Source organism: Chlamydotis macqueenii, chromosome 7 (assembly GCF_036417535.1).
Source record: "Chlamydotis macqueenii isolate bChlMac1 chromosome 7, bChlMac1.mat, whole genome shotgun sequence".
Lineage (NCBI taxonomy): Eukaryota > Metazoa > Chordata > Aves > Otidiformes > Otididae > Chlamydotis > Chlamydotis macqueenii.
This window is the reverse complement of record NC_141562.1, coordinates 22022913-22033308: the sequence shown is the minus strand read 5'-3', so window position 1 is coordinate 22033308 and position 10396 is coordinate 22022913. Positions and strand designations below refer to the sequence as shown.

At 36.6% G+C, this 10396-nt stretch overlaps 1 protein-coding gene across 2 annotated transcripts in view; it reads right to left on the bottom strand.

The window, feature by feature from the left end:
• Positions 1-123: 123 nt before the first annotated feature.
• Positions 124-10396, bottom strand: part of TBC1D12 (TBC1 domain family member 12) — a 50416-nt gene continuing 40143 nt past the window's right edge. For both annotated transcript variants that reach the window (XM_086752462.1, XM_086752464.1), the window contains 7 exons: positions 10256-10336; positions 7312-7406; positions 6492-6563; positions 4457-4585; positions 4025-4134; positions 2021-2279; positions 124-1791 (listed from right to left, as the gene is read on the bottom strand). In XM_086752462.1, coding sequence (XP_086608588.1) covers positions 1723-1791; positions 2021-2279; positions 4025-4134; positions 4457-4585; positions 6492-6563; positions 7312-7406; positions 10256-10336 — 815 coding nt within the window. In that variant the 3' untranslated portion in view covers positions 124-1722. The remainder of the gene's footprint in view (positions 1792-2020; positions 2280-4024; positions 4135-4456; positions 4586-6491; positions 6564-7311; positions 7407-10255; positions 10337-10396) is intronic.

Sequence of the window (10396 nt, the reverse complement as noted above, 5' to 3'; positions counted from 1 at the left end):
CCCTGGCGGCGGAGGGCGGCAGCCTCTGGTGAGGCAGAGAGGGGCGCGGGGCCCGGCGGGGAGCTGCTCCCGCTGCTTAACTCAACGCGACGCGGGAGGAAGCGAAGAGAACCGCAGCGCACATCTGCTATAAGTTTTATTTACACAGGAATTGTTACCAGTGGTCTTAAAGGAAGGCTCGATCCTTCTATTTACAGTTATATACAGATTTATAGTTGAAAAGTAAGAAAACTGTACAAGATAACACAAAAATATAAGATAAATTGGATCCAATTAAAGTAGTGAATACATAAGTTAAGAAAAATCTGACATTTGAATTTCAAATTGTAATGTTATGAGTAGTATATATGTAGTTTTTAAACCAGATAGCAACGTAAGTTACACCACACTAAATCTTTACCCCAATTATGTAGACTCTGCTTTTAAACACCAGACAAGTGGAAGCCTCCTGCACTTAAAAATACATAATAGTAATTTTGACTTGATTTCCACAGAGGGAACAGTTACAAAACCCCACATGTAAGGAATTTATTTACATTAAATATTAGCAAAAATGGACCAAACGAGTGCAAGTGTTCCTCACCTGCAGTGCTATCCATTTTAAACCTCCATCCCCTACAATCACAAGTTGTTGTACAGCATCTTCGAGAACAGGAAATGTTTGCACATATCTGCCGTGACACATACAATACGACCTTACGTCTCAGTTACAAGGTGTTAAAGAATTAAGTATCACTAAAACAGATGCTTTTTGGATTTCAGTATTGCACACTAATAAAAGATGCTGTGTCTGCATTATTCCTAAGTGTTAAAAGTGGCTGCTCCTTTGACCGCACAAAGTCTGCAGATAGCTTTACCAGTTTCTAGTGTTCACCATTACATACTAGCACTTAGCTGGAAATGGCTCAAAACAAAACTTCTGGTGGCAAAACCCTTTCACAGAATACCCACTCCATTTTTAGTAAGCTGCACAACCAATACACCAAAACAAATGCTTAACACCACTCGCTTCAGAAGCTGTACAGTCTAAAAATAGCAGCTCTGATCTTACCACGATTTAAAATTCAGATGATTTTTGCTCTAACAGGCTTGAGCACAATACTTCCACAGTTCCTGAGTTAATTACATTTGCCCAGACTGAAGAATGAAGCCGCAACTTAAAACGAGTAAGACAATATTCCTTCCCAAATTTTAACCATCTTGCAGATAAACATACCAAACAACCTTATTTGGTCCTCAATACTTTCAGATGGTTAATTTTGGAGGTAATATTTGTACCAAAGCATTTGGTTTGGACAGCAGTTTTGGGGCCTTAAGATTTAGCATTTCCCTCATCCCCTGAAAAAAAGTGCCTTTGTGGTATTTGTAAAAAAAGTTATGCCTCAAAATGTTTTCTTTTTTTTTTTTTTTTTTAAGTACCAACAGAAGTTATTACAAATGTTTATTGCATTGAGCTGATTCTTTTAAAGTATTAAATATGAACTCCTCCGCTTCTCAGTTTTATCGGTTTTAGTATTCTGTGTGAAAAATCTTCCCACAACAAAAGCTAATACTGGCAAGAGGGTGAAGATTTCATCCGTTCATTACTCCACTGAGAGCTGTGTCCATTTTCCATCTCATTTTCACATTTTCTATCATGCTTTCCCACACAGAAGTGATGTGAAAACTCCTTTGTCATCAAGTGGTTTTCCACATTTTCAGTTGACCTCAACTTCACAAGAACTAGCTTTTCAGTGCTGGGCTATGGTTCTTGTCCCCTTCTTTGTTGTCCTTCATCAGTGAAGCAAACACCTGGAAAAGTAAATTATTTAATTAACACAGAAAAGTTTGTCTTATAAAAAAGGTCAATATTAACCACAATATTAGCACGGAGATTAATTTCTAGAACGAGATGCTAGAAAGGAAGTGCCCATTGCTCAGAAATCAGACATGCAGCATGAAGTAGTCATTAAGGGAAATGCCCCACATACTCATGTGCTGACATGTCTTTTTTCACAGATACAATCTCCAAGAAACTCACCTGTGCCCATTTTTTGTTACTATTCTGCATCTGAATAGCTGCAATACAACTAAAAAGCTTTTCTGATGTAATGTCTTCTGGAAGTTTTGTTAGAAACTGTGCTATATGAATAAAGTCCATCTGTAGGAGAATATCTTCATATAACCGAAGGATTCCTAACCCCGTCCTAAACAAAAATTCTTCTCCATCTCTACAGAAAACGTCCCAGACACGACAGGCTAGATCAAGTGGTAATGACTTGCTGTAGAGTGTAAAAATCCTACAAGGAAGGGAAAAAAAAGAAAAAAAAAAAAGCACTGTTATAACTAACTTATTTCAGAAAGAGGAAAACACAACCTCCTTAGCTAAGAGTGAGTAGATGACAAGTTATTTCATATATTCTTATTTTTCCCACATTTCAAAGATCCACATTTCTCCAGTTTTCAAAGTCAGAACTCCTACTTTGAAACCCATCTATTTCCATGCTCCTTTTGAAAGTCACCTTCTTTAGAAAGCTCTGGCTAGAGATGTTAAACATCTTTACACTCAAACAGGGTATAATATACAAATAAGAACTTAAACTGTATGGCTTAAAGAATGGGATGGGTTACCAGCCCATTCACCATCTGTTTTCTACACTAAATCGAAAGCCACAGATCATCTCAATAGAAGGCTACACCCCACTAATGTGCTAATGACCATTCAATAACTACATATCCATGATATACTTTGAATTTCTATTCATGTTAAAAATTGCCAAAATCTGAAGACAGCTGCTGTTCTATTTTTACTTGGGAGAGTGCACTTGCATTTCTTACAGCAACATTTATTTTTGAAAAAACAACCCATTCAGTATACCCAGGCAGAGAGCTCAGTCTGCTATACGTACCATACTCCAGAACCTCTCCCATAAATTTGTAGTGGTTCCTTTCCTACAAAGCACAGTGTTCTCTGGTTCCCCATTATTCCTATTGGGAAGTGGTTCAGGAAACTCAGAACACTCCTTACTGCAGACTACCACAACTTCTTCTGCTCTCCCTTTATAAGGGGAACTCACTCTGTCTCAAGGCCATCTTTGGAACATGTGCAGGAATAACAAATCTTCATTTCTCACAGGTAACTGGAAGTAGAATATTCTAGTAGTTTGTACAGCAGCACTATTTCCACAATATATGTATCTCTCAATCTTTCTCTCAGGACTGCAGCACACTCCTGACTCAACGCTGCTATTCTGTAATCTGCTCCTGTTGAGTCTTACTGCTTACTGATAAGCTGCATCTTACAGCCAAAGTTCTTCATTCCCAAGTACTCAGACGACATGACGTTTTTACACTATTTATTTCTGCCCAATTCAATTTACTCTGTTAGAAACTTCTAACCCATATAATAATCCTATATGAAGCACATCTTCATCCACACATACACACTTACAAATGGACATTCTGGATTTGGTAGCATCACTGGATGCTTGCGTTACTGCCTTCCATTACAAGCACATAATGTAGTTTGGTACTCTCCTTTAGAACATTCATTACTTCAAAACGTTCACCGTATTTCAAATTTTATTCCTTCCCAAACCAGGTCCTAAATTTCATCCTCCTTCTGCTTTGAAGTCTCTATTCCTATATTCATGCTTTCTTCAGCAGCTGATTATGTTCATTTCATCAAGTCACTTGCATCCAGTCATAAAACAACTACGGTGTAGTAGCCTCCTTTCCCCTACTTACATTACTCTTACCTGCAGCAACAAGAAAATGAGACACACAAGAGTCCTGTCTATCTCCTTTTCTATCTGAATAGATGTCACTCCTAATCTTAGTTCATAAAATATGAATCCTGCCAGAGGAACTGTGGTTGCACAAAACAGTTCACCATAATTTCACAAGACCTAGGAAGCTGAGGTACACAAACACCTACTGAATGCTTTTTTTTTATGCTGTATTTCTATTGCTGAAAAAACCTATAGCAAAATGGAAAGTGTTCCAACAACTTTAAGGTTAGTTTTACTATGTTCCCTGAACTTACCAGTCTATCAAATATATGTCTGGAGTAAGACTGTATGATTTGAAATGAAGAAACAATTTGGGAAGATTTTCTTCAAAGAATACTTCAAAGGTTGCAAAGTATTTCAGCATCTGTAGAGATAGTAAAGCACCTCATAAGAAATCATCAAAAGAATGTTTAGTTGTAAAACAACACAAACTACACCAAAAATTGAGGACGTCAACATAGCACAATGTCACTTCTCAGGATAAGTACAACAATTAAGTGTTTCTATAGGAAAAAAATCAAAACAGTAGGGTACGATCCATGGATTAGAATCTGGTATTCTCAGTTTTGCAACCACAGGTTAAAGTTCACCATTATTAAATAGGACAAAAGGAAGTAATCAATAAATCAACTACGCTTCAAGTCAAAATAATGTTATGGTTCAAAACCAGAAAACTCTGTGCATACCATGCTGTGATCCACACGGAAAAAGGCCAGCTGGCATGGCTTGTTTAGAAGGTTAGCAAAGGCAATGAAAGCATCTGCCTCTTCCAGATTGAGAATGAGCACAGCAGCAATGAAGGACATCCCTTGTACCTTCAAGTGGGAAAAGCATTGGGCAAATACAGGTGAGTAGGTTCAGTACATCTTACATCTCTGGAAATGCAAGTATTTACAGTCTGCAATATATCAAATACCATTGCATAACATTTCCAGATGAAAAGAAACAATACAGATAAATAATTTTTATGCATGCCGTCAATTTGACTTCAGCAAAACACATAGTGTTTCTTCAAATGCCAGTTTTAGGTGCTTGATGGAAGTTCTGGGAAGTCCTTGGGACTTGGAATGCAAGAAAGTTAAACCACACAGACTGGACACAGAGCTCATAAGAAACAAAATCTGGCCTTAAGTTCATTGTTAAGCTATGGGAAAAGCAGATACAGAGAAAAACCTCACATACGGGACAGTTTAGACCCAAACAGATACACCGGAATTGAGCCAAAACTGTGTTTCAGAACAGTCAATACATATTTTTCCACTTGGCAAACAATATTTGTTCACATACATAAAATTACTTTTAAGTGGTTAGCTACAATGCAAGTTTACATTTTTTTCGTGATTACTCTCTAAAAACACTTTAGCCTGCAATAAAAGTGAAGAGCATAATTTTTCTAGTTGTTAAATGATTATCTGAATACTCATTATATTATAAAAATAATTTTACCCATTTCAACTGCAATTATGCTTATGCTGCTATTTCTAGGCATTTATGCTGCCTGCTCCTCATTTAAAAAAATGCACTCAGTATTTTAACCAACTAGGGAAAAAAGTATTGATATGCATCAAACCCAGTCCCACTGCTTTCCATTTTTGTGGGATAGATAGGTGTGGAAATAAGATTATATTAAATTTACTGCCACATTAACATTAAAAAAAATAATAAAAAAACCACAACTATGATCAGCAATATCCAGGCTAGTTGTGTTCCTAATGAAAAAAAGATCTATCCATGAAAAATTACTTATTTGCCTCTTAAAACTCCACCCTGGGAACAAGTAGTCTTAGAACTTGCAGAGTTTGTGATCTCACTTAAAGAGTATGGGAGGGTCTCAAAAAATGAGGTCACAGATGACAGAATTCAGGGATAAAAAACATTTGAACATGAAAAACCAACTAGATATTGATGCAGATTCCCAAGCTCGTCTGATTTAGAGAGGAAAACATACCCTGTGCTAAGCATGCTTTGTTGCATGGATCAGGCTGAAAACTCAAGTTCTTTTTAGTCCAGGAGCAATTAGGTGTTCCTAGCTACCACCAGGAACAAAGAAAGAAAAAGAAAAAAAACCCCTGTTTGTTATTTAGCTACTTCTGTAACCTGAGACCATTTAGAGATGTTACGTTTAGTTAGTTTCTTTGCAGGTTTTTTGGCAGTTTATGTGTTTGGGTTTTTTTTTTTTTTAAAAAAAACACAGTAATGTTTGCTGCAAACAATTTTATCTCCACTGAACTCAGATGGAGTGACCAGTTTTTGACACCAATAAGGACTGTCTGGATTTTAGGATGTGTGGTAGCGAAACAGAGTATCACTATGGAAATGGCAGCAGTGGGAGCAACACCAGGACAGAACAGGCTAAATGCTCACTGGAAGTCCGCTAGCATTTTGGGTTTTTTTTTTTTGTTGGGTTTTTTTTTGTTGTTTTGTTTTGGGGTTTTTTTTTTTGTTGGTTTTTTTTTTTTTCTGTAGATACTCTGGGTCTGTCAGAACTATAATGCCTTGTGAACATATCCATTTAAAATCTTCCATACAAGCCAGATGAGCATACTCATCCTCAACATTCAGAACATTTTCAACTATTTAGTTATCTCTAAGAATTACCATCATTGTAACTGCTATAAAATTACTAACTGACATAGATAACCTACTTCTTTAATACACACTAATACATGACATCTTAAAGCTTATTTGCCATGTTATAAACATTTTACAGCAAATACTTACATATCCCACATCTGGTCTGTAACATGTATATGCTCCTAAAACACTATGCAGGAGATCATGATAAGGACCACCCTAATACAAGGGGAGGGAGGAGGTGGAAAAGAAAACAGAAGTTTTTTTTCAAAATCACTTTGTAAATATGGGAAGGTAACCAGCCAGTATTTTAAGATGCAAGTGAACCAATGAATTACTGCTTTGTTCACATCTAGAATAAGATCAGTTTTTACTCTAAGCATTATTACCATGTATGCTTCTGAGATGTTAAAGGAAAAGTAACAGACCAATAAGCCTATGAAATAATTCAGTGGAAATTAGTACATAATGGAAAAATAAAGATATCTAGTACACATCCAGGGTCGGTTTTTCCTATTCAGAAACAGTGGACGTTTTAATTCTTAGTAACACAAGTTACTGTGTTACAATTGTGCATGCTATTTTATATACATGTGTATGTATATATTATACCTATATCAAAACCATAAAACCTGAAAATGTGTACTAAAACACACCAAGTTTTCTGCAGAAGCAGTGCGAATATTCTCATTTATGAATGTAATCACATAAACATTAATAAGAACTACACACAATTTTTCCAGGAGAAAGACCCTTATAGCCCATCATTAAGTGTCCCTACTTTATTCTCACAAAAAAAAAAAAAAAGACTATTTGCTGTTGTATGTAGAAAACAACTAATTTTACTTTTGTTGTTTCATACAAACAACTTCTAAGAACTACTCCATGTTTAGCCAGCTAGGTTTCCTTTCTTGTTTAACTCTTCAGAAGTTTAAAGTTGTCATAACTGAAGTTACAGAAATCTCACCTTCTGGAAAATATACAGGGATGGAAATGTGCGTGATATATCCAACTTAATTAGCTCCAGACTGGCCTCACGATCAGCAACAGAGGCACCTGCATCTGCAAACAAAATCAACACTTACTAAAACTGACAGATAAATTCTACAGACTTCAGAATAAAACTGCCATAGGCACATAAAGACTTTTGGGATCTAAGGGAAAAAAAGTTACCTGGTTCTAATTCTTGGAGTGCACTTCTACAGTGCTATACTTCAAGAGCTAAAACTGTCCACTGATACCTGGTATATGCCATCAACTCCAAAAAGTGAGAGAAAAAGTCAGTAATTACTACCCGTCTACTCGTTCTTTTTCAAGACATATATTTTTACACCATTCTGAACTAAAAACAACAGGTTACCTTTTACTTCTGTGTAACGCTCTATCCGGGCCCAGACTGGCCCTGCATTCACTAGAATTTGAACTTTGCCCAGCCCAGTCCTCAAAACCTCATCTTCTTTCATATCTTCTACTGCGACTTCAGTTACTGAGTCCATGCAAGAGCACAGAGCAAGAGGACTGCTCTCAATCTAAACATGATCCAGTAGGACCTCACTTTTCTAATTTTTAATTTCTCATTGTCTCATTGGTGGCTCATTTCAACGAGCAGCATTGAAATATACTCTGTATACAAGAAGAAAGATGAATTACATCATTATCTCAAGAAGCCAGCACTACTTCACTTGCAATGTCAAGCATACCACTTTTGAAGTCATGCTTTTCTCATGTGCCACTTTTACTGGAGGTTACTCTGTATATTTTAGTTAACTTCACTGAAGTTTCCAGAACTAACCACACAGATACAATCTGCAGGAGTTACACTACTTCTGAGCTCTTACTAGATCCAGATTTTTTTTTCATCCTTAGGAGTGGCACTCCTCAAATGGCAGAAAAGAAGTCAGCATTCACTCGAGAACCTCCAAAAGAAATGCAGCTAGCCCTTGAGTCACCTCTATCCTGTCCTCTGCATAGGGACATGATGCAAATACTAGTGAATGCGAGGAGAAAAAATACACGTGGCACTTGGGGAAAAGTGCCCCTCTTTCAGAGAGCTTAAACAAGTCAAGAGCCACCTGGGAAGTGGAAGATTGCAGAATTTGTGATTTGAATAAGCTAAAAAGAGCCTGTCCTGCTGACCTGGAAAGCAGCATTTTCTTCCAGTTCTCCTAAAACTATGATAGTTGATTCAGGAGTGAGAGGAACTGCTGCAGGCTGTGTTAGGGGAATTTGGGAGAAAGGCAGCAATTATTATTGCACAGAAAAAACATACACAATCTAAAATAAAAAGTTCAAAAACTGCTGCTTAATCTCTCCTTTTTCTTTCAAAAGGAATAGGTATTCTATTAGTTATTTTGAGATAATTTCATTTGAGACAGTATCCATTTAGAGTATTCCCAAGGAAGATTATAATCTACAGTACATAGCATAAGAAACTCTGGATTTATACAGGAAATTCAGTTCAACTCCAAAAGGGGAGTCACTGGGAGTCTTTTGAACAGATCTGACAGAAAACACTTTTTTTTTGATTCATATAAAACTATCTTCAAGACACAAAAATATACTTTTCATGCTTTAATCTTTATCTGCCAAAATAAAGTGTTAAAGATATTAGAATGGGAAAAAACTTCAGAACTACTCAAATACATTGAATGAGGCTAAAATAATTGAACTTCCAGACCAAAGATTAGTAACAAGCACAGTGGGCTGGCTTGCTTTTGAACTAGAGATGAAAATCCTATTACTCTTAAGTTTTCCCTTATTACTACATTTCTCAGAACTTCTGACACAATCAAATTGGACCTTCCCCCTTTCATTCCCACCCAGAACTGCTATCTTTCCAAAATATACAAATTACCTAAGCCTTCCCCCACAGTCAGTCACCTTCCCACAACAAGAGAACAAACAGACCACCACCTCACAAACCAACGGGCATTTCAAATGTGTTTTCCAAGGGTAAACACATTTACAGTCAAGTATATACACATTTTTTTAATACAAGTTTCAGATGAGTCACAGAGGTAGCCTAAAGACGACTCAAACAATTTGCAAATTGTCAGGACAGGTTATGGCAACTGCAAACAAAAATGTCCTTGCACTACCATGTCATTTTCTTTAAAAAAAAAAAACAACAACAAAAAAAAAACCTCAAACAAACAAAAAAAACCACCAAACTAAAAAAAAAATTATTTCATATTAGCTGGTACTGACAGTATCACATAATACAGCATTTTAAAAAGTAACTCTTAGTAGCACAAGGAGTTAATGTTTATAACAAGGATATATCCACCATTAAAAACATCACTGATGCTATTTTTGACAGGGAGAATAGCCACAGGAGACAGCAATAACCCAGTGATAAAACTCCATCATACAGACAAGTGTGCTAACATCCCCATTTAACGGATTAGGGAGGAAAGGCTATCTAGGCAACCAAGGAAACCCAAGTGGGATCCAAAACATGTAATGCATTATATATTCTTCACCTTTCAGTTCCACAATCAAAAAATAGAGAGTAAGCTTTTTTCCCCAAATTGTGGAAGAGATACCAATATAAGAACCATCTAAGCAGAGTTAAGCAACAGCAGATAATTTAGTTTTCCGTTTCTTCTTTCTCTGTTTCATGTAAAGTTTTCATGAGAGCTTAGTCCTGGTATTTCAGGAATTCAGAGAGAAACACATTCATTTAAAAGTGAACTAGCACACGCAGTATTTCAATGCATCTTTCACTGATACAGTAAATACTGTTAAGCTCCTCACTCACTGGCTTGTTACAAAAACCAAATGTTTAAGTAGGGAATGACCCAGAGCACTTTTAACAAGTATTCCTACTACTGCAATTGCAGCTGAACTTGTGAGACTTCCTGGGTTTGTTAAAGGGAATAGGAGGTTGTGTAGCATTCAGGAGACCTCACCTTCTACATCATTCTCAGAACTTGTCTCACTGAAGCTTTTCCATCGTTCCTTAGCTCTTGACAAGAAGATTTCATAAAGTTCTACAAACAAAACAAAACCAACAACAAAAAAGGAAGGGATAAGTAAGAAAAGCACCCATC